At 35.7% G+C, this 26126-nt stretch overlaps 2 protein-coding genes across 3 annotated transcripts in view; one reads left to right on the forward strand and one right to left on the reverse strand.

Moving 5' to 3' along the window:
• The window catches only part of LOC100375181 (protein SHQ1 homolog), a 35740-nt gene extending 23521 nt beyond the window's left edge, over positions 1-12219 (forward strand). Inside the window, exons 3-11 of the mRNA XM_006819407.3 lie at positions 1852-1916; positions 2437-2562; positions 3033-3181; positions 3535-3647; positions 4697-4836; positions 5453-5610; positions 7761-7938; positions 9075-9235; positions 11796-12219. Of these exons, the coding sequence (XP_006819470.1) occupies positions 1852-1916; positions 2437-2562; positions 3033-3181; positions 3535-3647; positions 4697-4836; positions 5453-5610; positions 7761-7938; positions 9075-9235; positions 11796-12191 (1486 nt within the window). The 3' untranslated portion in view covers positions 12192-12219. The remainder of the gene's footprint in view (positions 1-1851; positions 1917-2436; positions 2563-3032; positions 3182-3534; positions 3648-4696; positions 4837-5452; positions 5611-7760; positions 7939-9074; positions 9236-11795) is intronic.
• LOC144356534 (protein lifeguard 4-like) lies at positions 12220-25784 on the reverse strand. Of its 2 annotated transcripts, XM_085497025.1 has the most exons (6): positions 25695-25784; positions 25398-25569; positions 24175-24283; positions 23498-23603; positions 21916-22067; positions 12220-14037 (listed from the first exon to the last, which is right to left on the reverse strand). In XM_085497025.1, the coding sequence occupies exons 2-6, from the start codon at positions 25492-25494 to the stop codon at positions 13782-13784; spliced, it is 720 nt and encodes a 239-aa protein (XP_085353151.1). In that variant the 5' UTR covers positions 25495-25569; positions 25695-25784; the 3' UTR covers positions 12220-13781. The 2 variants fall into 2 exon arrangements, with proteins under 2 accessions (XP_085353151.1, XP_085353152.1); XM_085497026.1 differs by lacking the exon at positions 25695-25784 and having other exon boundaries at positions 25398-25688.
• Between the last annotated feature and the right edge of the window lie 342 nt (positions 25785-26126).

Raw genomic sequence — 26126 nt, forward strand, 5'->3', positions numbered from 1 at the left:
TCCATCTGAATGCCTGACAATCCATCCGACCACCTGACAGTCCATCTGAATGTCTGACAATTCATCCAACTACCTGACAGTCCATCTGAATGTCTGACAATCCATTCGACCACCTGACAGTCCATCTGAATGCCTGACAATCCATTCGACCACCTGACAGTCCATCTGAATCCCTGACAATTCATCCAACTACCTGACAATCCATCTGAATGCCTGACAATCCAACCGACCACCTGACAGTCCATCTGAATGCCTGACAATCCATTCGACCATCTGACAGTCCATCTGATTGCCTGACAATCCATCCGACCACCTGACAATCCATCCGACCACCTGACAGTCCATCCGACCACCTGACAGTCCATCTGAATGCCTGACAATCCATCTGAATGCCTGACAATCCATCCGACCACCTGACAGTCCATCTGAATGCCTGAAAGTCCATCTGAATGCCTGACAATCCAACCGACCACCTGACAGTCCATCTGAATGCCTGACAATCCATTCGACCATCTGACAGTCCATCTGATTGCCTGACAATCCATCCGACCACCTGACAGTCCATCTGAATGCCTGACAATTCATCCAACTACCTGAGAGTCCATCTGAATGCCTGACAAACCATCCGACCACCTGACAGTCCATCTGAATGCCTGACAGTCCATCTGAATGCCTGACAATCCATCCGACCACCTGACAGTCCATCTGAATGCCTGACAATTCATCCAACTACCTGAGAGTCCATCTGAATGCCTGACAATCCATCCAACTACCTGACAGTTTATCTGAATGTCTGACAATCCATCCAACTACCTGACAGTTTATCTGAATATCTGACAATCCATCCAACTACCTGACAGTCCATCTGAATGTCTGACAATCCATCCAACTACCTGACAGTCCATCTGAATGTCTGTCAATTCATCCAACTTCCTGACAGTCCATCTGAATGTCTGACAATCCATTCGACCACCTGACAGTCCATCTGAATGCCTGACAATCCATTCGACCACCTGACAGTCCATCTGAATCCCTGACAATTCATCCAACTACCTGACAGTTCATCTGAATGCCTGACAATCCATCTGACCACCTGACAGTCCATCTGAATGCCTGACAATCCATTCGACCACCTGACAGTCCATCTGAATCCCTGACAATTCATCCAACTACCTGACAGTCCATCTGAATGCCTGACAATCCATCCGACCACCTGACAGTCCATCTGAATGCCTGACAATCCATCTGACCACCTGACAGTCCATCTGAATGCCTGACAATCCATCCGACCACCTGACAGTCCATCTGAATGTCTGACAATTCATCCAACTACCTGACAGTCCATCTGAATGTCTGACAATCCATTCGACCACCTGACAGTCCATCTGAATGCCTGACAATCCATTCGACCACCTGACAGTCCATCTGAATCCCTGACAATTCATCCAACTACCTGACAATCCATCCGACCACCTGACAATCCATCCGACCACCTGACAGTCCATCTGAATGTCTGACAATCCATTCGACCACCTGACAGTCCATCTGAATGCCTGACAATCCATTTGACCACCTGACAGTCCATCTGAATCCCTGACAATTCATCCAACTACCTGACAGTCCATCTGAATGCCTGACAATCCATCTGACCACCTGACAGTCCATCTGAATGCCTGACAATCCATCCGACCACCTGACAGTCCATCTGAATGCCTGACAATCCATTTGACCACCTGACAGTCCATCTGAATGCCTGACAATCCATCCGACCACCTGACAATCGATTTAAACAGAATAGAATAACTGTTTGTTTTCATTATTTTACTAGAGCTACATTTATCTTTTTTGTAGACTTAATTTACCGGGAAGAATAGTGGAGGATGGCAGAGAGACTGCAAATTATGACATTAATACAGGTAAGCAAAAACAATGATAATACTGTAAAATACTTTATTTTAGCTGGAATTTTTGCTGAAAAGACTTTTAGGTTTTTGTGTATTTTATTTTCACAGATTTTTGACGAGTTGAATGTTAAATATAGGAAAAAAGTTGTATTCGCTGGATTTGTTTTTCACTGAATCATTCGTTCAGCAAAAATAGCAAAAAGTATTTTACAGTAGGGGAGGGGTGTCATCATTCTCACACTTTACTAGACTTTACTAGGTAATCCTGAAAATTTGGACAGTCTGCAATTTATGACTTTTTGGCCAAACTGCTGCTCAATAACTATGTTAAATAGCATGCCCTAGTGGTTAATAGGCCAAGTTGAAGCATAGTTTACCCATTCACGATATGGTTTAAAATTCCATTGATGGCAAAAGTAACATAATTGTGTTATAGCAAAATGTAAATTTATTTTGTGACTAATTTACAGTGTTAGTGGAAGTGCAGTTGAGTGCATACATTTTTTTTAACATTTTGATTTTTATGCAACAGGGTACTTCAACATAAGGATTCCCAAGGAGAATCCTGGTGAGAATTTTGATGGTCTGGATATGTTGACGAAGTTACTGGCACCCAAGGGGAAGACTTCGGCAGCGCAACCTTTAATACAAGTAGTAGGTAAATACATCATAGTATGTCATTTTATTTTTTAAATATTCTATGTCGTTTTAAAATCGCATTTTATTTTACCGTAGTTTTCCTAAGGGGAGTTCAAATCGTATCTGACAATTGAACACACAAAAATGCAGTCCCCTCATTCTTGGAGGAGGTTTGCCAGAATTGAAAGGAGGAACGAAAGAATCACTCACTCGCATGTTCACTAAGTTTGGTTATCGTTTAAATATACCACTATTGATAAAAATAGGATCACACAGTAGAATACGGTTTCAATGATAACATTTGCTCTATGTATGATTGGCACTTGTGTTGGGCACATAATAAAGCCAGGAGAGACACACAGACATATTCTGGAAACAATTCTTGAACAACACTATTAAATTTAAAGGGCAGTGGTCATTGTACTGTTTCATATCAATATAGGTAAATTACAATGCTATCAACTATTAACTTTGTTTTCTGTACTGAAGGAGAAACATCGTGTGTGGACGACGGAGAAGAAGAAGAGTTTGATTGGCAGATAGAGCAAGAACAAAACCAAGAAATACAGGATACCGTGATATCAGATGTCAAATATGGGTTCGCTAATCTACGAAGTGGTGTTTTCAAAACATTAATGGTAATGTAAAAATAAAGGATGAACTCCCGGATTTATATTTCACGTCTTTGAATACTGTAAAATGACTAATTTTCACTGGGTTTAAATTTCACTGATTTACCATTTCAGGCATATTCAGTGGGTTTTAAATTCACGGTTTTATCATTTAGATAATGTGTTCTATGCTAAATTTTACATATTCACTGTGTTTTAATTTAGCGCATTTTTCCAGTCAGCGAAATAAGCTAAATTAAAACCCAGTGAATAATTACCCCCTTTACAGTAACAGCTAGTGGATTAATTGAGATGTGGATTGCATGTAGTACTGGCATTAATCCTGGTGTATTATAGAGCTTTGTCATTTAATGTTGCAGGATGAGTTAAGCGGAGCGGTTGACATTCCAGATCCTGACAATACAGGTCATAGTAAGAGAAGAAAACAAAGAATAGAAGATGAACGTGAACATTTTGATGAGGCTCATTATCTGTAAGCAATATTAATTGAGGTCAGAGGTCAGCTTGTTTGGTTCACTTCATTGGTGTTTTGTCTTGTCACTGTTTATATTTTTGTGGAAGTCCAAAATTATATGAAATTCATGTTTTACGTTATTCCCTTCTCAAGTTCCTTTATAAATATGGACATAGTAGCCATTTATTCGCATATCGTTTTTGTCACATGACTATCAGGTGGTGTATATACTTCTGAGTCGCACAAGTTTTTAAGTGTGTATATATTTTAGTAGTACACCCATTGATTAATGATCTCATTGTATTATTATCTGTGAATGCCAGAATGATCTGTGTGAATCTCCACTACCAGTACCATCAAATCATACAAGACTATATTGAATGTGACGAAAATCCTCTTTGTGTGTTTAGGCACTACAAATTCTAGCACTTCTTTTTTTTATTTTCCATCTCCTAGTTTCATGTTTGTTAATAGATTCTATAGTGTTCGCTTTGCATTGTGTAAACTGTAGAAACATTGTAAACAATGACTACACCGATACGATTGCATAAATTAATGAATCATTCTGTTTCTCAGATACAGCGCCGTTTTTTGGGGTTTGGCAAACAACCTAAACACACTCAACACACACAGCTACTAGAAGAATTTTGAAGTAACCGAGCTACAAGTCGCCATTTCCGACACAATGTTCTTTAGCTTACCATGCAATGTTACACAGCGTCTGATTGGGCGCCTTTCCAACAGGCGCATCAAACTTGGCCATTTGTTTAACATAAAATACACGTTTTAATACCCAGGCTGATCCTACACGGGTTGGTGGAGTCAGCACCAACAAACTGTGCGATTCGGACGATGGTCACAGTACTCCAGCGTCTTCATGATTATCTAGTTGGGTACACTTGTATATTGATAGAATTTACAGCATGACTGTCATCGCATTGCGTATGGTTTGATATTGATGTCAAAATGTTTATAAAATACCGTACTATAGCGAATTCATGTTTGGAAACAAATCAATATTTCATATTCAAATAATGAATATTGATCAATCTGTTTTTTATTATCAGCGCTGATTTGTATGACGATGCCATAATACAACAGATATTAGAATACCAGCCGACTTGGAATGAGCAATACAAACAGTTAAAATCTAAAGAGAAACAAAATACTGAAAAACAATCTGTATATTGTGTTGATGAAAGCATAGGTGAGTTGTAGGCTTATTATATATAATCGTTTATTGCATCTATTCAGATAATAAATTTCTTATTCTGGTTAAGAGCAATTAATGTGAACAGTGGAAAAGAAACAAAATCGAATTGAAATGGGAACTAATTAAATTACTAATTAACTAATTTGCATATTATTGTAATTTGTAAAGTATTTGGGAATGAGGTTGTTGAAGGAATAGAGACTGCGAGTAATGTTTTAGTTTCTTTACCTTTTTACCACCAGACTTTCTCGTCCAAATGTTTTTGCACTTTTTTCTGATATTCTCCAATATTTCTGGAAATGAACCCCAATTTTGGAGCCAACAGACAAATTTGAGTAAATTTTCAGTTTTTACTCATAAAATTTGGCAATTTTTGTCCTAATCTTCTGAAGAAAAGTGCAGACTATAAACAGGACTATTTTGTGAATTTGTGAGGAAAAAGAGGGAACTGGTGGTGAAAAGTTTAATTATGGTTCAAGGAAATTCATGAAAGGAAGACATTTTTATCTGAATAGCAAGATAGCCAATATCATAATAAATATCTGTTTTTCTTTTTAGCATTTCTGTAGACTTGTAGCTACTCATTTTATATTTGAAATTTATTCCACAGTGCCTTTCTCTGAAGAAGAAAAAGAACAGATGATTAAACTCCCAAAGAAAGAGTATTTATCCATGGACCAAGAAACACATAGTATTGTTTATTTTGGTTTGGTTGATATAATATTTGCATATATTTACAACCATAGATCTACAGAGGGTGATAACACGGTGAGTATGCCACTGTGTGATGGCATTATTTGCGATCCGCTCCGCTAGGATTGCCCTTATAATCACTTTTGTCGTTTTGTGTGTGTGTCTGTATGTGTGTGTGTGTGTGTCTGTGTGTGTACTTGGATTGCTATATGTTGCGAGGACAAAAATACAGATATATACCTACTTCCGAGGACATACACACCTTCCGAGGACCTTTTTCATAGTCCTCGGAAAACATAATTTATATTAATAGTTAATTCGATTATTAATACGTTCTGCATAGCTTAGGTTTAGTATCGGGGGAAGGTATGGTTCAGTTTATATTAATATTAATATAATTATACCATACCTTACCCCGATACTAAACCTAAGCTTCGCAAACATTTCTATGTTCAGTCATGGGAAATTCAACTCTTGTTTAATTAAACTTAATTAAATTGCAATTCTCCATTGTATTGCATTGTAATTGAGTTTAATTAAACTCCAATTAAAACGCAACCCTATATAGGAACGCGTTTTAATCGAGTTCATATCGCAACTAAATTAAAAGTTAATTAAACTATATTAAAAGTTAATCCAATGAAGTCCTCGGAACATATAGCAATACAAGTATGTGTGTGTGTGTGTGTGATTTTCAGTGTTTTCACGTATGATTTCTTCTGTGATTTTTTTTGGCTTGGCCGATTTCTTTCAAACTTGGCAGGTAGATCACACCTTCACCCTAGTTATTAGGAAAAATCTGAAAATTTTTTTTGGCCCACCGTTGCCATAGCAACAACCAAAAAACTGATTTTTGAATAGCTTTGCACCAAATGTATCTCCTCCTACAAATTTGGGATAAAACACACAGACATATCTCATTCTACTTAGCTTGAGTGTGGGCAAAAAGTTACTATTTGAATTTTTGATATATTTTTTCATTACCGAGAAATGTGATCCCAAAGTTGGGGTAACGTTTCACCAGCAACGGCTTCTCCTCTGTGATTTTTTCGGCTCGGCTGATTTTGTTCATACTTCAAAGGTACCGGGGTAGGTCGTACCGTCACTAATTGGAAAAAAATCCTAGCCCACCACTGCCATTGCAACATCCAAAAACTGATTTTTGAATACTTTCGCCCCAAATGTATTACCTTCTACCAGTTTTGTAATAGCAGTGTTCAAATAACCATGCTTTTTATTTTGGCCATGTTGCCCACTGGTAGGAGATCACCGGCGCCGACATTGTTACACTGTATCAACGTAATCCCAATGCAACTTTGAATGACTGTAAATGCTACCTTCATTCTAGAAAATCCTATCGCAAAACGGTTGGAAATGATAAATGTAACAGCAGAATACGTCCAAGCACAGTCACTCTACTATTAGAGTCACTCTACTATTAGAGTGACTGTGGTCCTAGTAATAAACTAAGTGACTTCTAAAGACTGAATGATGTTTGCGAACTTCGTATATGGGCCCATTTAGTTATAAACCGACGTTAGCTTCACGTTTATGTCACACCATGGAAACAGCCAACAACATGTTGCTTGTTTTTGGAGCGGAGCGGATCGCCAACCAGTCATCCAGGTGTTTAAACCAAGGATAAGATAATCTAATATTTTGATATGACTGATATAAGCAGTTTTGATACATGTCAGAAATGGTGAAAACTGTAGTCAGTGTGAAACTTTTTACAAGAGTTTGCCTGATTGGCTAACCAATTCTAATCCCTAACGACCAGACCAATCAGAGATCAGCTTCTTGTTAAGTTTTTTTTCAATGTATGAAATTCTACCTTGCATATATGCTTCCACTACTTTGAAAACTAACCTTACCTTCATATGCTGAATTAAGACCTAATTGAACTTCATGTAAAATAGATATCAAAAGTGGAAAATTAGTTTCTTTTGACTGAAATGTGAAAAAAAAATCCAGATGGCTAATTTATGTACAAGAGAATTATAATTGTCACAGAAGTATCTGCCGTCTTGATTTTAATACATTGTATGCTAATCCTGTATCGCACTTCCAAGCGAGCTAGAAAACAAGCATGTACAGAACCCAAATAGTTTTCATGGGAGGGAAAAATGCCAAAATGGTATTCATTCATGATTGAAATTCAACCATTGCATATGATCTTCTCACTGTGGCCTTCAGAAGTAATAGATGTATTTTATCACCTACAGGTGGAATCAGCCTGGACCATATGTAAACTAAGTAGTACATTATCATGGTTTGATTCATTTTCATCTTTGTATGACGTCATAGTCAGCTGTTACACAAGAATTGTATGCTATCCTCTTTATAGACACTGGCATTTAGCAGAAGTGATACACGATGATACTATCAAAATATTCAAACTTGGTAAGTTATTTTTAACTTGTGTGTAGCCAGGTATAGATACGTGCAGTGACTATGGTTTCTGTTTTTCTGACATGTTGTATTCAAAACGACCACCCGGCAGCCTTATTTTTCCAAACATGTACTGATCAGACACATCATATTTTTCATATGGAGTGTCACCACAAGTCACCATGCCAACCAGAGCACCTTCAGCAAATTGGTCAGTTGATCATGTGACATAGTTGCTACATTTATTCCCATATTATTCACACCTTGCGTCGCTGTAAGAAGTTCAGCACTTAGCAGTCAACTAGTAAAAACGGCACTGTTTATAAACTTTGGGCTTTTTATGTACATGAACCTGAACATGCAATTTAAATATAGAACTGGCTTTAAATAAATTACCGGTACTAATGCAGTCATACAGTCATGTGACTGGAAATTTTGTGTGAATCTGCGTTACGTTGATGATAACTGACTTTAGAAATACTTGACTTGGTTGTTATGGAGTTATATCTCATTTTGTTACCATGATTTGTTTCATTTTTTACAAGATTCTACTTCAACTGATTTGGTCCAACATGGATGACAAATACCGGTAGTCATATTTGTTCAAAAAAAACTACTATTATAATGCCTGTAACAGCATTTTGGATATGTCAAAGTGAGCTCCATTGTCGAAGTGAGCTGATGGATTGACACTGTCTGTCCATCTGTCAAACTTTCTGTCAGTATAGTCAGATTTGGCTATTACATAAAAAATATTTACGTCATTTATGTAAAAAAAAATTTCCACACATAGTATATAGTTGATTACATTGATAATTAGGTAAATTTTTGTGTGAAAATGTTGTATTACCTGTGCTCTTCATGTGAGATCATTTATTAAACTACACATGTATTTTATTGCATAATACTACCGTAGTATGATTGTAAATTAAACAAGAAGTGGAATTTTGTTGTTGTACTGTTTTCAAATTTGCTGCTCAATCTTAATGGATTATGTACATGTCTTAATCCTTCTCCAAAATTTGTTCACATAAAACAAAATGAGAACAAATTTTTTTACGATGTTTAGAACGGGATAAAGATGCAAGAATAGAGGTATGTCTTATTTGATTTGATGACCAAACAACTTTGTTGGCTCTCTTTTTTAGGTAAAAGGAAACTTTTGAGTTGTTTGTTGGAAATACACAAGTTATTATCAAAGGATGATACAAAATATTTACTGAATGATTTGTACATAACTGATTATACTGTTTGGATTCAGTCGGCAAGTCATGACAAGATTGAATCACTGGCGAATGCATTAAAACAGGTATATCTAATCACTTGTGTTTGTAGATATTTGAGATACTGTACTAATTATCTGTTGATAACAATTCACATTCAGACTAAGTCTAAAAAAAGCAACTATCAACGTGGTTTCAGTGTATGCAAGTATGCGACTGGAACTACTTTTCATACATGCCTAGACCAATTTATTTCAAACTTGGTACAGTTATTAGATGATGTTATATGTCATGATTCAATCAAATATGGCCGTGTAAACTTTTAAATTTGGAGTTAATCATAATAGTTCAGTTTGTATGCAATCACTTATTGAGGATGACTAAGTCGATTTCTATCAAATTTAGTATACTACATACTGGGTTGTAGGTGTGCGTTGTTATTAGTCCCCGTTCGGACGAAGTCCGAAAACGGGGACTTATAATTCGGTCTCCGTCCGTCCGTGTGTCCGTGCGTCCGTGCATCCGTCCGGAGTCATATCTCAGAGTCCCATGGACCGATTCCGTTCATTCTTTGCATGTGCCTAGTACTTTATGTGGGACATATGCACATGCAGTGGTTTAGCGATTCGATTCAAAATGGCCGACTAGCAGCCATCTTGTTTTTTGAAAATGTTGTATTTTGGACATGCTTTGTCAGTTTTCATTCAAACTTGGTACATAGATTATACATGTTAGGATACATGTCCATGATTATTTATTGCACAATTGGATCAAAGATGGCCGACTGACAGCCATCTTGTTTTTTGAAAATGTCGTATTTTGGACATGCTTTGTCAGTTTTCATTCAAATTTAGTACATAGATCATACATGTTAGGATACATGTCCCCGACCGTCCGTGAGTTCCTGAGTCTGTCCGTCCGACCGTCCGTGTGTCCGTCTGTCCGTGCGTCAGTCTATCCAACGTCATATTTCAGAATCCTGTGGACCGATTCCGTTCATTCTTTGCATGTGCCTAGTACCTTATGTGGGACATATGCACATGCAGTGGTTTAGCGATTCGATTCAAAATGGCCGACTGACAGCCATCTTGTTTTTTGAAAATGTTGTATTTTGGACATGCTTTGTCAGTTTTCATTCAAACTTGGTACATAGATTATACATGTTAGGATACATGTCCATGATGATTTATTTCACAATTGGATCAAAGATGGCTGACTGGCAGCCATCTTGTTTTTTGAAAATGTCGTATTTTGGACATGCTTTGTCAGTTTTCATTCAAATTTACTACATAGATCATACATGTTAGGATACATGTCCCCGACCGTCCATGAGTTCCTGAGTCTGTCCGTCCGTCCGTCTGTCCCTGCGTCAGTCTATCCAACGTCATATTTCAGAATCCTGTGGACCGATTCCGTTCATTCTTTGCATGTGCCTAGTACCTTATGTGGGACATATGCACATGCAGTGGTTTAGCGATTCGATTCAAAATGGCCGACTGGCAGCCATCTTGTTTTTTGAAAATGTTGTATTTTGGACATGCTTTGTCAGTTGTCATTCAAACTTGGTACATAGATTATACATGTTAGGATACATGTCCATGATGGATCAAAGATGGTCGACTGGCAGGCATCTTGTTTTTGTTTTTTTATGCGGTATCTTGGACGTGCTCTGTCAGTTTTCATTCAAATTTGGCACATACATGTACTTTATACATGTTAGGATGCATATCCATGACAATTTGTTTCAAAATCTGGTCAAGGATGGCCGATAGACAGCCATCTGACTTTTTGGCCTTACTACTATATTTCCACAATTTATGTACCATTTTCATTCGTATTTGGCACATACATCATACATATCAGTGTGTTTCATAATCAGATCAAAGATGGCTGAATAACGGCTGTTTTTATTTTGGCCATATTACTATGACACGAAACACGTGTTTTGATGTAAATAAACAATCTGTTGTATACGCCACTTGGAACTCAAGTTTCAAGGACACGCTCGCGACAACCCCTCCGCTTTAATATGACGAGCACAAAGAGAACTTAATGGGGACTGTGTCATTTTCAATGACTTGTTTTTTATTATTCAAAATGGTCATCTGGTGGCCATTTTATTTTTTCACTATATTCCTACCCGGTACCTATTTCTCAGAATCTCAAATGGGAGAATGGCAATGTTTGAGCCATTTAACATTGATTAACATGGGAAAAAGTTCAGTGGTATCTGAAAATTCAGAGGCGTATAATGAATAGAATAGTATATTGTTATAAGATAGGTAATTCCAATTGTCACAAATTATTAGGAGATTCTGAGGAATAATATTTATTTCCTATGGAAATTTTTGGCATTTTGTAACATGATTTTCTCTAATAGTATGATTTGTATCGAGTAAAACACTCAAATGGTTATGGCATATATCCAAATCTATAATTAAGAAGCACTTTTTTGTGTTAAAAATATTACCTTTTTTAATTGGTAGAAATACCCGTGAATGACCTTTAGCTTTACTCTGTGACTACAGAGTCGATATTTACAAGAACTATATCATATAAAATGATTTGTGTGATCAGGAAAATTTCCCGTATTATTTCTTTTTTCTAAAATGATATGAAAAAGTTGCTCTTTATATGGTTTTATAGGTGAAAATTACAAAATCAGACCTTGGCCTTGAATTGGACGAGTTAGAACATGCTGCAACATTGGTAGAAGCCGAGGAAAACACAACTGAAGACATCGTGCAGGGTATGGAGAATATAACAATACATCAGTATGGATACCCTGGTGTTATGCACATGGAAAGCAGTAAGGAGAATTGCAATGTTGATCAGAGTGCAGTTGGTGCTAGTGATGGGGGACTGCTTGAGCACATAGCTCAAATGTCACTACTAGAACAGGACACTTGTTCTGATGACTCAGAAACAGATGACAGTGACACATCTTTATCAGAAGAATCAAGTAACTATAGCAACAGTGATGCAGAATGTAGTGTTGGACATTCAGATGGTGAGAAAACTGATCTGCAGTCAACAGTTTAAGAAATAAAAATAAAAGCAAACATCAGAACATGATATACTACGTCTTTATTGAATTCTCTAGTGTGTACAAATCAGCAAGGTTTGTGTAATTGCCAGAAACTTGAAGCGCCCACATTATCAACTCTTGCCCTATCATTTCCTAAAAATTAATATACAGTATATATATATATAAATATTTTTTTACATAAACCAGTTTGTTTTTAAAGCTATGCGTTTTCCACACAAAATGTTTTACATGTATTTGTATTCATACATGGCTGCAATGGACTACCACTACTAACTCTTAAACTACAAGGTTTACGGCCACTTGGGAATTATTTGAACAAGATGACTTGCAATTTTTCAAAACTGTTTTTGTCCAATCTAGACTTGACGGTGCTGTTACATTGACACATGCACACTTTAGATCATTCCATTAACCTACTAGATACGGGTGAAGTTGTTTCTCAAAACGAAAAAAAAAATATTAGAATATATGAACAGGTTACTTTGAAGTGTTTTAATATTTCTTGAATTAAATACGTAAACTAACTTTACAAATTATAATGTTGATCACCCTATGGTAAATTATATACAGCATGCCATCTGTCAAGCAGCGTCATCGCTGTGAGCCATCTTGGTAACGTGACAGAATAATTCACAGAATGGCTGTAAAACTGATATCCCAACATGCTTCCGAATTTATTTTTAATTTTTAGCGATGATTAGCAACAATAATTCTTGATTAATTAATTAAAATATACCAATAAAACATAACTCCTGATACACTGTAAATCAAAGCATTCATTGGAAGAGTTCGAAATCAGATAGATCTGTATTGTAGAGAAAGTTACAAGACTATGTGCCAGACAGTCATTCAAAAAGACTGTTTTTGATAAATGACTAAAAAACACAAGGTAAAATGCTTTCAGAAAATACAATGGAAAAAAAAAAGTACATGTAAACCCAAATCAAGTTTTTTTCCCCATTACATCAAATTTTTACAGGTAAGTGTGATCAATTATGTAAATGTTTCATGCAACAAAAATATTTTTTTTATTGACAAGTAAAAATTTGTCAGGCTTCGATTCAAAATCAAGTTCTGTATGTAATCAGACAGTGCCGCCACATCAACTGTTTTCATTAATTTGTTTATTTAAAGACAATGTCCAAAGAGCATGTGGGCACTGTTTTTTAAACCAAACCAAATACAAATTATTGCAACTAAAATGTCATTATATACAAGTAGGTCTCAATTTCAAAACAGTTCAGGCTTTCTAGTTTGATACAAAGAATGCAATATTTTTGCAATCTTCCCTGTGGAATTTGCTTTTCAAAACACGCCTCTGTCCACATTTGTTTCAAAATCTACCCCAGAGTTTCTAATGATTTTACAGCGAAATGACGCATAAATGGTCTTAAAATATAATCTTTCTATAAATTGATATATGCACTTAATTAATAGTAGAATGAGTAACCAGAGAACTATTTAGTTGTTGTGCAAATTTTGTCAAATTACCAGGCTTACTGCCCCCAAACTGTTCTGGAAGTGACTGCCTTTGTTTTACTGCGAGTTCACCCCGATACCTATCGGATTCATTTTCCCACAATTCAGTTTTTCTTATTTAACTCGCTGAGGATTCTAAGGATGTAGAGGAAAAGATTGATGATGTCCAAATAAAGGTTTATTGTGGCCACAATATACTCTTCAGGTGATAACTTGTGCATTAACATATGCGTATCATAAATAATAAATCCACAGAACAAAGCAGCACCACCGATGGCGATAATGAATTCCAATGAGTCGGTTTGAAAAAAGAATCTGAGAAAACCTGCCATAATCATGATCCACAACATGGAGAATAATCTGCAAGAGAAGAAAGAGAACAGAGTAAATATTGGCAACTGAATTAGGTCATGTGAAAGAAAAATTCCCTGTTATCCATAGAAGATTAATCTTCAGTGATAAAAATGACAACTATAAAGACCCTTTTAAAATTTACCAAATAACGACCACATTTTCCATACTACCAGTAAGAGTTAATCTTGCATGTTACCCAAATAATTGTTCTAATGGGAATTTAACCTTTTAAGGTAGCGAGAAGGGTTTTGTGACGTTTTTAAATAAAACATTCTCTGTCTGTTGTCTCGTTCAGAACAGTAATTTAGGTTATATATATCAAAAGACTAAGTACAGAGGTACAAGTTCGCACAAACTGGACAGTCATTGTTTACATAATTATCACGTGACATCAAAAATGGCGAACCTTGTAAAAATGACTAAGTCCGCGATTGCGAGAGCACACTGCGGAATTTCCTGGTGAAATTTACGTCATGCATTGTCCGTACTCAAGTCCATTGAAATGCGTCTCCGATAATCAAAAGAGCTATTAATCCGATTTCTATGCAGGTTTTTGTCCTTAAATTATTTCATACTTGGCACCTTTAACAGACTATTATTCTGTGACAAAGCATTTTCTTTAAAAACCCAGACATATTTCGCACCATCATTATCTTTTGAAAGATAACTGCGAGTTTGAATGTCCTAGTCTGAACGCACTTGATTTGGCGGTGGTCCCAATGAGTCGTACTCGATCAAAACTTCAATTCGAGAAAAACGCGAAAAACAGTTTTGGTTAATAAAACACTGTAGATTTGCTGCATTATTATAAATATACACTAAAAATGGCCAAACATATTAACCACTGATATAGAACTCATAAAGAGTGTCAGATAATGAATAATTTCAAGCTCGAGCATGAAAAATGAAGAAAACTGCTGGCATTTGAGTCCGTACTCCAGGAACGTTCGGGTTTTCCATTGTTATGCAAACGAACAATTTAGAATAATCCTCTGACAAACATTACTGTCCCACTGTACACGCTGACAGTTTACAAACAAGCTAATCCTTCAAGTGTCTCTGATAAGACATCTAACAAGCAGCCTCTCGGCTGAGATAGCTCCGCTGTTAGCAATGCACATTTCAATTGAAGAACAGAAGATATCATTAGAAAATGAACAATATGCATAGTATCAATGCAATGGGACTTGCTGTTTTCAACAAGAATTCAAAAATATAATTTTTAACCATAAATGATTGTGGTTTTTAACAAGAAGAAAATATCACTTTTTACCAAAAATGACATAAATATTCATCAAAATTAGAGAATTGAAGATATCATCATGAAATGAACAAATTTGAGAGTGGTCCACATGTAGTACCTATATATGTAGTATCAAAGCAATTGGACTTGTGGTTTTTAACAAGAAGTCGAAAATATCACTTTTTACCAAAAATGACAAAAATATTCCGGAAAATTAGAGAATTAAAGATATCATCACGAAATGAACAAACCTGAGAGAGGACCACATGTAGTACCTAGATATGTAGTATCAAAGCAATTGGACATGCAGTTTTTAAGAAGAAGTCAAAAATATCACTTTTTACCAAAAATGACAAAAATATTCACCAAAATTAGAGAATTAAAGATATCATTACAAAATGAACAAATCTGAGAGAGGTCCACATGTAGTACCTATATATGTAATATCAAAGCAATTGGACTTGCGGCTTTTAACAAGAAGTCGAAAATATCACTTTTTACCAAAAATGACAAAAATATTCCGGAAAATTAGAGAATTAAAGATATCATCACGAAATGAACAAATCTGAGAGAGGTCTATCCAAGGTACATATTCACCAAGTATCAAAGCATTCAGGCTTGTAGTTTTCAAGAAGAAGTCGAAAAAGTAAAACATTGACACGGACACCGGACGCCGCCGGACAATCACTCATATGATAAGCTCTGCTCGACAAAGTCGACAGCGGAGCTAATAAAACGGTTTTCATGGTGAAACAAAATAGCCGATGTTTGAAAAAAAATTGCTGTGTCAGAGTGCGACACTGAGTGGCAGATTTTTCTTTGCCTCGTCTGTCAACGCTTTCTTTCTTTTCTTCGCCATTGCGTTAGAAAAAAAATGTATTAGTAAAATAGAATATTGACTTGGAAAATAAAACGATTTAAAAGAAAATTGTGCAAAGTTACAGTACTCCTTTCGCACAACCTCCCGCCCGCTTCCGCTTTCCAATCACCCTTTTCTCTCGCTTTTGCGACCGCTTGTTGAATTCGACCGGACAATTTCCGCTTTATTTTCGACCGCGCAAACCCTGAAATATAACCTGCTCGCTCGCGCGCATTCAAAATTTCCGAGGTTCACATTGTCTTATAATTGTCTTTCTGTTTTTTATAGATGTTGAACAGCTGACAAAAGTTCAAATACTTTTTGTTTTAACTATCTATAATTATATGCACGCAACCTGACCCTTTGACCTCGATTTGGCTTGGACTGAATATTTTATTTTAAACAATATTCTGACGTGAAATACAAAATGTATTTCAACACAAGTACGACATGGTTGTCTGGGGTTTCTTTCCTGATTGTTGAGTCTTCGCAATGTGTTTTGTATAATTATTGTTGTTTTCCCCCGATGCTGAAGGACCGTAAAGCTAAATGGCAGTTACATGCATGGGCTGAGTGAAAGAAAATATTTCTAAGCCTAAAATAAAACCTAATATTACACCTCTTTGTGTATTTGTTAATTTTACATATGTTTGTCATGACAGTATGTTTGTAAATATCTAGAAAAATCTCGTCTTTCGTTGATAATTTTGATTGTTTGTTTGGAATGTCGATCTCCGTTGGTTTCTCCATATTGAGTTTAGGAAGGGCGTCGACCAACACTGTGACAATTAGCCGAGAGAAGACAAACATTGACCGTAATTCATGGGCTGAAACCCCAAATAATCAAACAAGTATTATTATTTTAATATATATTTTATTTTACATCGCAAAACTAAACCATGCCCAAAACAGAGCTAGATTTGTTCGCGGTGAAACAACCGCATTGAAGACGATGCAACTTCAACTAGCCATTTCTTACCTTAAAATAAAAAAAATAAAAATTCGAAGAGCATTGGGGAAAATATTAATAATCATCCTTATCAATCGCTTGCTTTATTTTATTCGAATCCATGAAATTCACGATTTTTTTTTACATTTGTTGGCAACTTCCGCGCTAAAAAAGATTGAAAATGTGGGTGTGGTTATCTTGCAAAGTCCTGTTGATAATACGGACAAATATGGTTCTGTGACCCAGGTCGTGCTCCGATCAGGTGACTCTCAGCCAATCAATGATGTTGTAACAAAGCATATTTGACGCTAATTGAAGGGTCGTACAATCCAATCTCCGACGCCGATTCACATAATTTTTTGTGCTGTGACAGGCTTCAAAATTATTCGCTGAAAAACATATTTTGACAAACTGATGGAATTTGACCTTAGTTCAAAAAGAAAATACTAGGCTAAGATACATTAGAGTTCACGCGAATCAGCAAGTTGTGAAATAAAGTAAAAAAGAGTAGGGTCGATGATTTACAGCCCTGAAGGACTTCCGTGTGAATCCTGAGTTTCGAATTGTTCATCGACTGGCCACCAAATAGTTATGGCTATAACTAAATTTGACACGTTTTTCTTTTAAGCCCAATAAATTATTCATACATTTTTTCAGGGCATATGGCCGTTTTTAGTCGAAAATATTTGTTGCGGGAACACTTTTACGGTACGTATACAGTATAGACCGAACTCATTCAATGATCGTGACTTAATTTTAAAAATTGAATGTAAAATTTTACCAGACGTGGACCGATGTGGATTCGGTATCGTTATTTTAGGAATTAATCACTATCATTTCCTCGTTTCTCTGCTCTCTCAAAAGGAGTTACCTAGGCTTTTTTCACGTAACTGTCTCATTAAAATTATAAAAAAAATATTACATCTAGAACAAGCACCCAAAACACGTAACAAGAGGTCCCAGTTCAGTTGCTTTCACGATACAAGTGTAATACAACTATTAGATTTGAAGTGTCGTTCAGAATGTAATAATAGTTAATACTAGTTGTATGTTCACACTTTACTATCAAAACCACCATTTCGACCACCCATGTGCCAGTGATCAGTGTTTGGGCGAGCGGTCAATGTTTTCAATGAGCGAGCGAGCGAAAAAAAAAACGCGATTAAAATGCGGTCGGTTACCGGTCGGACAAGACCGCTTGGTTGGAAATTAAGCGATAAGCGGTCGATGTAAAAGCGGAAGGTTGGGCGAAATGAGTACTGTATGACCATGTTTCTCGGACGAAGTCTCGACTGACAATAATGCTGACAATGGACGTTAGATGAACATGCATTGTTTGCAACTGGAAGCTTATCACCCGTTATATCAGAATCGTCAACAACAGAGTATACAGATAAGATGTTATCATTTAAAACCTTTCAAAGATAAACATTATGCAAATATCCACGAAACGCCAGTGGTAGTCTTTTCTGCTAGTGTTTTAAAACACTAATTTGAGCAACATTATTTCGCAATTTCGATCTTTTGTAAACCTGGGGTGATGTATCAAAGTCTAAAGTAATCGTTTTATGAATTTTTGAAAAATCAAGAAAAAAGTGAAAATTTCCCTTCTCGCTACCTTAACACCAGACTTTATTTGCCTAAATTATTCTCCACTTTTCAGCTCCGCTGTCGACAAAGCGGAGCTGTTCATATTACTGATTGTCCGCCGTCGTCAACTTTACAATTTCAACTTCTTCTTCGAAACCGCAAGTCAGAATGTTTTCAAATTTGATATGCAAGTACCTTGGATGGTTCTTTCTTAGATTTGTATATTTCATGTCAAAATCTCAAATTCTCTATTTTTGGTGAATATTTTTGTCATTTTTTGTAAAAAGTGATATTTTCGATTTCTTGTAAAAAACTGCAAGTCCGATTGTTTTTATATTACATATATAGGTACTCCATGTGGACCTCTTTCAGATTTGTTCATTTTGTAATGATATCTTTAATTCTCCAATATTGATAAATATTTTTGTCATTTTTGGTAAAAAGTAATATATTTGAATTCTTGTTAAAAACCACAAGTCTGATTGCTTTGATACTATACATATCAGTGTTCTCCACGAGGGGTTTAAGAGGAGCGCAGCGCCTCTCTTTAATTTATTTGCGCCCCTCTTCAATTTGTAGCGCCCCTCTATTTATCTTCAACGCCCTCCATTGTTTTCGGTGCACAGCTGTTTTACCAGTCCCGGAAGATGTCCCAAAGACATTATTGAGAGACCTCTTATTAATTGACAAGCGATAAAACAAAGAACTAAGAGACAGATAGTGGCATAGGTGACAACTAGGACAATGGATTGGGTGCCAGGGGAAACACTGGCTGAATAAATAAACAAAAAACAATGGCTGGAGGCGTGAAGTGATTGTCACAAGCATTGCGTTAATCACACAATGGGAGAGTCAAAACAAGTTTTCTCATCATTCCTGAATTAGCTGAGATACTTAAGAACAGAAGAACCAACAACAATTTATTGGTCCAATTGCTTGTTACTTGCCTTTTATTGGCGAAAAGTAAAAAAAAATCATCAAAAGAATCGCCAAAACAAAACGTACAGTAAACACTGAAACAACATGGATGGCACGGTATCTGATTTGACCTTTGTCCTCAGTACCCATAACGCAATCAATATAATGATCAATTTACTTACAGTCATCGGATTCGATTTTTTCTTTTTTCTTTTAAATGTAAATTTTGTTATGTGAAAATATTTTTCTTCTTATTACTTGAGTTTTTCAACTATTACAATATATCAGTGCATTTATAAAACTTATGAAAAAATGAAATTACTTGAAAGAAATTTAAAAGTAATGAATGAAAGGCTAGAATTTCACAACTTGTTCCATTACAGAGAATAAAATGGATATTCTTCATCTGTCAAAGTTGATATTTTTTTGACATCTAGTGGTTTAATTTATTTATCAAAATAATGCAAGAACATTAATATAGTACTTGTACACAGTATTTGAGGTTAATGTAAATACATGTATAAAAGTGCTATGAATTTTCTTTGAAATGTTTGATTGGTATGCTAATTATATGCAAACTAGATATGCTAATTCTATGCAAATTCTACACTGCATATTCTGAAAATTAACTCTAATTTCTAGTCAACAGACAAAATTTGAGTCAATTTTCAGTTTATACTCCAAAAATTTGACTATCCCAATCTTCTGAAGGCAAGTGCAGACTATAAACGGGACTATTTTGTGAATTTGTAATGAAAGAGGTGACAAGGTTAAGTACCGGTACAGGACTGTCACGCCACCCACAACCAATACACCGGAAAGCGTTCAGTAAAAAAAAAATTAGCCTTTGCTTTGTATAATGCATGTTGCCCCCGGTACATGTAGTTTGAAATCTGCGTCCAAGCCATTTTTTTTCCTTGTTGCAAATTTGCGTATCAGTGAAGTGTGCAACATATGGTAGAATGGGAGAATTTTTTGTTTTATGTTTCAGATGATGTTTTGTTGCCTCTAAATCATTATTTACTGTCAATATTTTGTATTAGCTTGATTAAAAGCATTACTGCTAGATGTATAGCTATATGGTGAGCAAAAACAGTGATGAAAATTGAAACGTTGCCCAGCGATTATTCTTGCAATGACAGTAATACCGGTAAATGTTAAATGTTAAGCTTTTATCTTAATACAAAAACAAAATGTCAATCAGCTGTTATATTAGGTAATACAGCATTGTGCGAAGCACAGCTGTTTGATAAAATGAACATGTGATGCATGCAATTGAACCACCAAACGATAACACTGTAATGTATGTGATATCAATGGATCGTTTTGATCAACATACCGGGTAAATATGAATTGGACCCTCTCATCATTGTTTTTAGTAAGCCCCAGCTATTTTGGTATGAGAGCATAAACACTGGGACTGAGAAACCGTTATTCTATTAAAATCCACAATACACTCGCACTGACAAAAATACAGGTACACACATATCTGAAATTTTCAGGTTTCATTCACTCTCCAGACAGTCTGTTTTTTGGGATATTTGTAATTTGAGATAGTTTGCTACCATTTAAAAAACAAATACCCAGAAAACCTTGAAATCCAGTGAGATACAAGTAGATTAGATTACTGTAATTTTCAAAATTCTGAAATAAAAATATATGGTCACCATACTAATTTTTCTACAAAACGACCTTGAAAATTGATAAAATATGCGCGTTTTGAGTAGTTTAAAATTGGTTTCTATAGCAAAAACATTCCATCATATCTCATAATTTTGTTTGGTGACCTATGCTAAAAAAATGAGGGCTACATATGGCTGTCACAAAATATTGGAGAATTTTGAATATTATTATAAGTTATCCATAGAATCCTATAAAAAATGTTTTAAAATGTTTTCTTGAACACACATCATCCTTCTTTCTCTGCAAAAACTTAAAATATGAACGACTTTGCATGTATACGAGTCGTCACATGTTTGAATGATTTACTGTGATATTTTCCATTCACTGAATAATATCGTCAGCCATTATCAAAGCATTTGCTTGTTTAACAGTTGTGAATTTCCAAGATATGTATTGTTTTGTTTAACAATTCATCTAATGGTGGCACATGTTCACTTTATTACAGTTGAGATTTATTTTTAGACAGATTATATATCATTTGCCAGGATACTAAGTACACAGATGAATTAATATTCAAAAAACCTAAATCATCTGTACAGATGAATCAAAAGCTAGTGTGGCACACAATTGCACACCGACTGGAGGGGAAGTCTGTCTTGCATACACATGTACATACAAAGAAATGTAACTATTTGTACTTACCCAGCTCCCCAGGAACTGAAATCTCTAGTGCTTTGTAGAGTATAAATTGTGAGACAGATAACCACGGATACAGTCAGTGCAAAGGCTTGTACTACAACCATTTTATCGTAGAATGTCACAATGGTACCAACACTATAGGCTTCTACCAGAGTCTGTAAATAAAAAATGATTGGAAAGTATCAATCAGAGTAACAAAATCTGTTTTCAACTTTTATTTCTGTAAGGCCAGACTTATTTTATTCCTTGTTCCTCGAGTTTTTATAAGGCAATTTGTTTGAGGAGGGCGAAAACAAAATAAAATTATTAGATTTGTGTGATTCTCAAAGAATTGTAAGTGAGATCATTGATCGGAGAGAAGAAATGAAATAAAATTTTATTCCATGTATAATCTTGTTTCTCATCTGTGCGAGACTTTGGTACTTTGATCATGATACTCCCACAAAAATGCAACTTAGTTATTAAGATAAAAATAATTTTTTTTTAGCAATTTTTTGCACTTACACGGACGACGCCGGACAATCACTCATATGATAAGCTCCGCTCGACAAAGTCGACAGCGGAGCTAAACAAGCAGCCTATTGGCTGAGATAGCTCCGCTGTTAGTAATGCACATTTCAATTAAAGAACTGAAGACATCATTAGAAAATGAACAATATGAATAGTATCAAAGCAATCGGACTTACATTTTTTAACAAGAAGTCGAAAATATCACTTTTTACCAAAAATTACAAAAATATTCACCAAAATAAATAGAGAATTGAAGATATCATATCATATCAAAACAAACAAATCTGAGAGAGGTCCACATGTAGTACCTATATATGTAATATCAAAGCAATCGGACTATTGGTTTTTAACAAGAAGTCGAAAATATCACTTTTTACCAAAAATTACAAAAATATTTACCAAAATTAGAGAATTGAAAATATCATCACAAAATGAACAAATCTGAGAGAGGTCCACATGTAGTACCTATATATGTAATATCAAAGCAATCGGGATTTGCGGTTTTTAACAAGAAGTCGAAAATATCACTTTTTACCAAAAATGACAAAAATATTCACCAAAATTAGAGAATTGAAGATATCATCACGAAATGAACAAATCTGAGAGAGGTCCACATGTAGTACCTATATATGTAGTATCAAATCAATTGAACTTGCGGTTTTTAACAAGAAGTCGAAAATATCACTTTTTACCAAAAATACAAAAATATTCACTAAAATTAGAGAATTGAAGTTATCAACATGAAATGAACAAACCTAAGAGAGGTCTACCCAAGGTACATATACACCAAGTATCAAAGCATTCAGGCTTGTAGTTTTCAAGAAGAAGTTGAAAAAGTAAAACATTGACACAGACGACGACGACGGACAATCACTCATATGATAAGCTCCGCTCGACAAAGTCGACAGCGGAGCTAAAAAAAGACTTTTGTTTTCTATTGTATTCTACAATTGAATATATAATAGGGATGAAATGATTATCTTCCTTTAATTACATACATGAAAATGAACAAACATTGAAAACTACTGCTTATTGAATGTGCATCAAGGCCAAGACATTGACAAATAATACTTACGAAAACGCCAAGAAGAATCATGTTGGTGGGGTATTCATGTCGCTTGATCAACAATGCTATAACTGATACCATGGAGATGATGAAGGCAAATATTAACATAAATGCACTGAAAGAATGTAATACCAGTAGTTGAATGTTATTTATTAACAATGGACACAGAACGAGTGTGAATCGTGACATTTCAACAACCAAGATTTTATTCTGCTATGAACTTGCCCAATTAGTTGGTTTTTGATATTGGTTGCCATGCTACAGGAGTGAAATGTATTGTGTACACAGGGATTTTTTTAAACAAGGGAACAGGGGCGCAGCGCCCTCATGCCATGGAAATGCACCCCTTACTAGGGGAGCAGATCCTCTGGCAATCATAAAATTGATTGACCAGTGATCACATGTGGCCACAGTCTTCAACTGTGACCTGTCTGGTAGTAATTTTGGCCCCAAAAATGCTCAATTTTAACTTAGAATTATCAAAAACTCCATACCCTGGTAGGGAGAACCCTATCTCCCCCACTTGGTAGTGCCGCTGAATTGCAGTGCTCCTTCTTACAGTTTTTTTTCCAGGAAAACCTCTAGTGTACATGCAACAACTGTAGCACTTTGTGAGTTTCATGTGTTTTTTTTATTCTAATGTATATTTACTATATTAAGACAAGGGTATATTAGATGAGACTTACCTATTCTGTACAAGGAATCTGATTTCTTCAACACTCATAAACACAGCGCATGTTATTGTGGTAACCAACAGCTGAGCAGACAGGATACAATAAACCTTGCGTAAGAATCCTGTAATTAAAGATCAAGATGTTTATAATGGATACACAAAATTAAAAAAATCATCTTTATATTATCTTTTTATAGATTTGTGACTTCAAAGCCAGTTTTGCACCCTTTTTAGTACGCAACTCCACCACCCCCCCTACTCCAAACACACACAAAGAAAATGAATTAAGAGTATATGGAATGAATCTGAAGTGTTAAAATGATGCACTTCCTATACATGATTGACTCAATTTTGTTGTTCAACAAATTATAATCAGTGAGACGTTCATAGCAAAACATTTTTTAGAAATGTTCAGTACCGGTAATAATTGTTTTCCCCAAAATGGACAGGCCATATTGAACTCAGAACGATTCTAGCTACTTCGAGCTGAGGTGACACCTAAGACAGACATGACGTCATCTTACATCAAGTTCAACTCAAGCATGTAAGTTTTCAACATCTGCAGCACACATACACTTCATTCTATGGTTATGTCATTCCTATTTTTAATAAATCAATAAACTGCTGGGCTGTACTCACTTGCCAGGAATTGCCTGTTACCCCCCGGTAGTAATTATTGACATTTCAATATATACTAGTATTGCAAGCAAATAAACGTATGTTTATCTATGAAACTTCATGGTGAATCTCTCATGTGAATATTTAATTCAAAAACTGAAATGTAACAGGGTTTAGGGTTTAAGCTTGGATGTTCTGCACATTTATTTTTCGCTATTTTTATTTGTTCATAAGTACTTATGATAATAAGATGCAATTTGAAGATTGTATTGTGAATTTGATTCTTGTTGCCTTTTTTTGTTTTTTGTAAGACATTTTATCTTCTTCGGGAATGCATATGACTATCAAACACTGCACTAGTTAAGAAGCCTGTTTGGACTTCGCCACTCAAAAATATTTTCACGTAATTGTGCGTTCTACAGTGTCTGATCTGAACGGGCATCCGCTTGATTCCTTCCCCTTTCACCCACTCCTTTGTAACGCACCGATCGTGATTTCACTTTCGTTTTCCAATAATTTGTACTGATTTAGAATAGGATTTAGAGTACTAACGTAATAACGAATTGTTCTTTGGTAACGATAAGTACACATGGTTATTCCTTCTATTGTAAAACTTACCAAGACGAATATATACATGAGACGAGGCCACGTTACTGCCGTACATGAAATCGTCAACAATCGACTGTGGCTTTCCAGAATCCATGGGTGTCGCCATTTTTTTTATTTCCTGGTCAGGGCTCCACGTACGCAATGTATTGGTTCCGATGTGGTCCAATTCTTGGTATGAATACTGTTTGAAATAGGAAAGTCGTGTATAAGTAATCGTGAGTGATTCTTCAGTGATCAGTGTTTGTAACGATTCGTACAAAATAACACGAAATAGCCTGGATAAGGCCGCAGAGGTTGATGACGTACCTTTTTATCAGAGTCCAATATTCGACGATAGAGGGTGTCCTGTCTGGCAGCAATTAAAGTGGACTTGCCTCATCCTCGGAAACTTCGGAAACCGGAAAAATTGAAAATACAAATTGTGAAATCTATAAAAAGGTCATTTGCAATCATAACTTCGCGATGTAAATACAGTAATCTATTAGTTTTTACAGTCTCTCTATAGACGGGCTGTGATTGTATGTATTTGCGTTTTATAAAACCCGTGTTGGATCACTGTTGTCGCCACCCAAAGCAAAAAACGCACTAAATGATGTTTTTAAATTCGTTTTAAACACCTCACCGAATATGTTTGAATATATACATGTCTTGGTAAATAAATGATTTGGATTACCATATTACTATTTATGTTTATTTGAGTTGACGATTTCTACCATCGCACGGGGACTGGATATATTA

The sequence above is a fragment of the Saccoglossus kowalevskii genome, chromosome 3 (genome assembly GCF_978046115.1).
Source record: "Saccoglossus kowalevskii chromosome 3, keSacKowa6.1, whole genome shotgun sequence".
NCBI lineage: Eukaryota > Metazoa > Hemichordata > Enteropneusta > Harrimaniidae > Saccoglossus > Saccoglossus kowalevskii.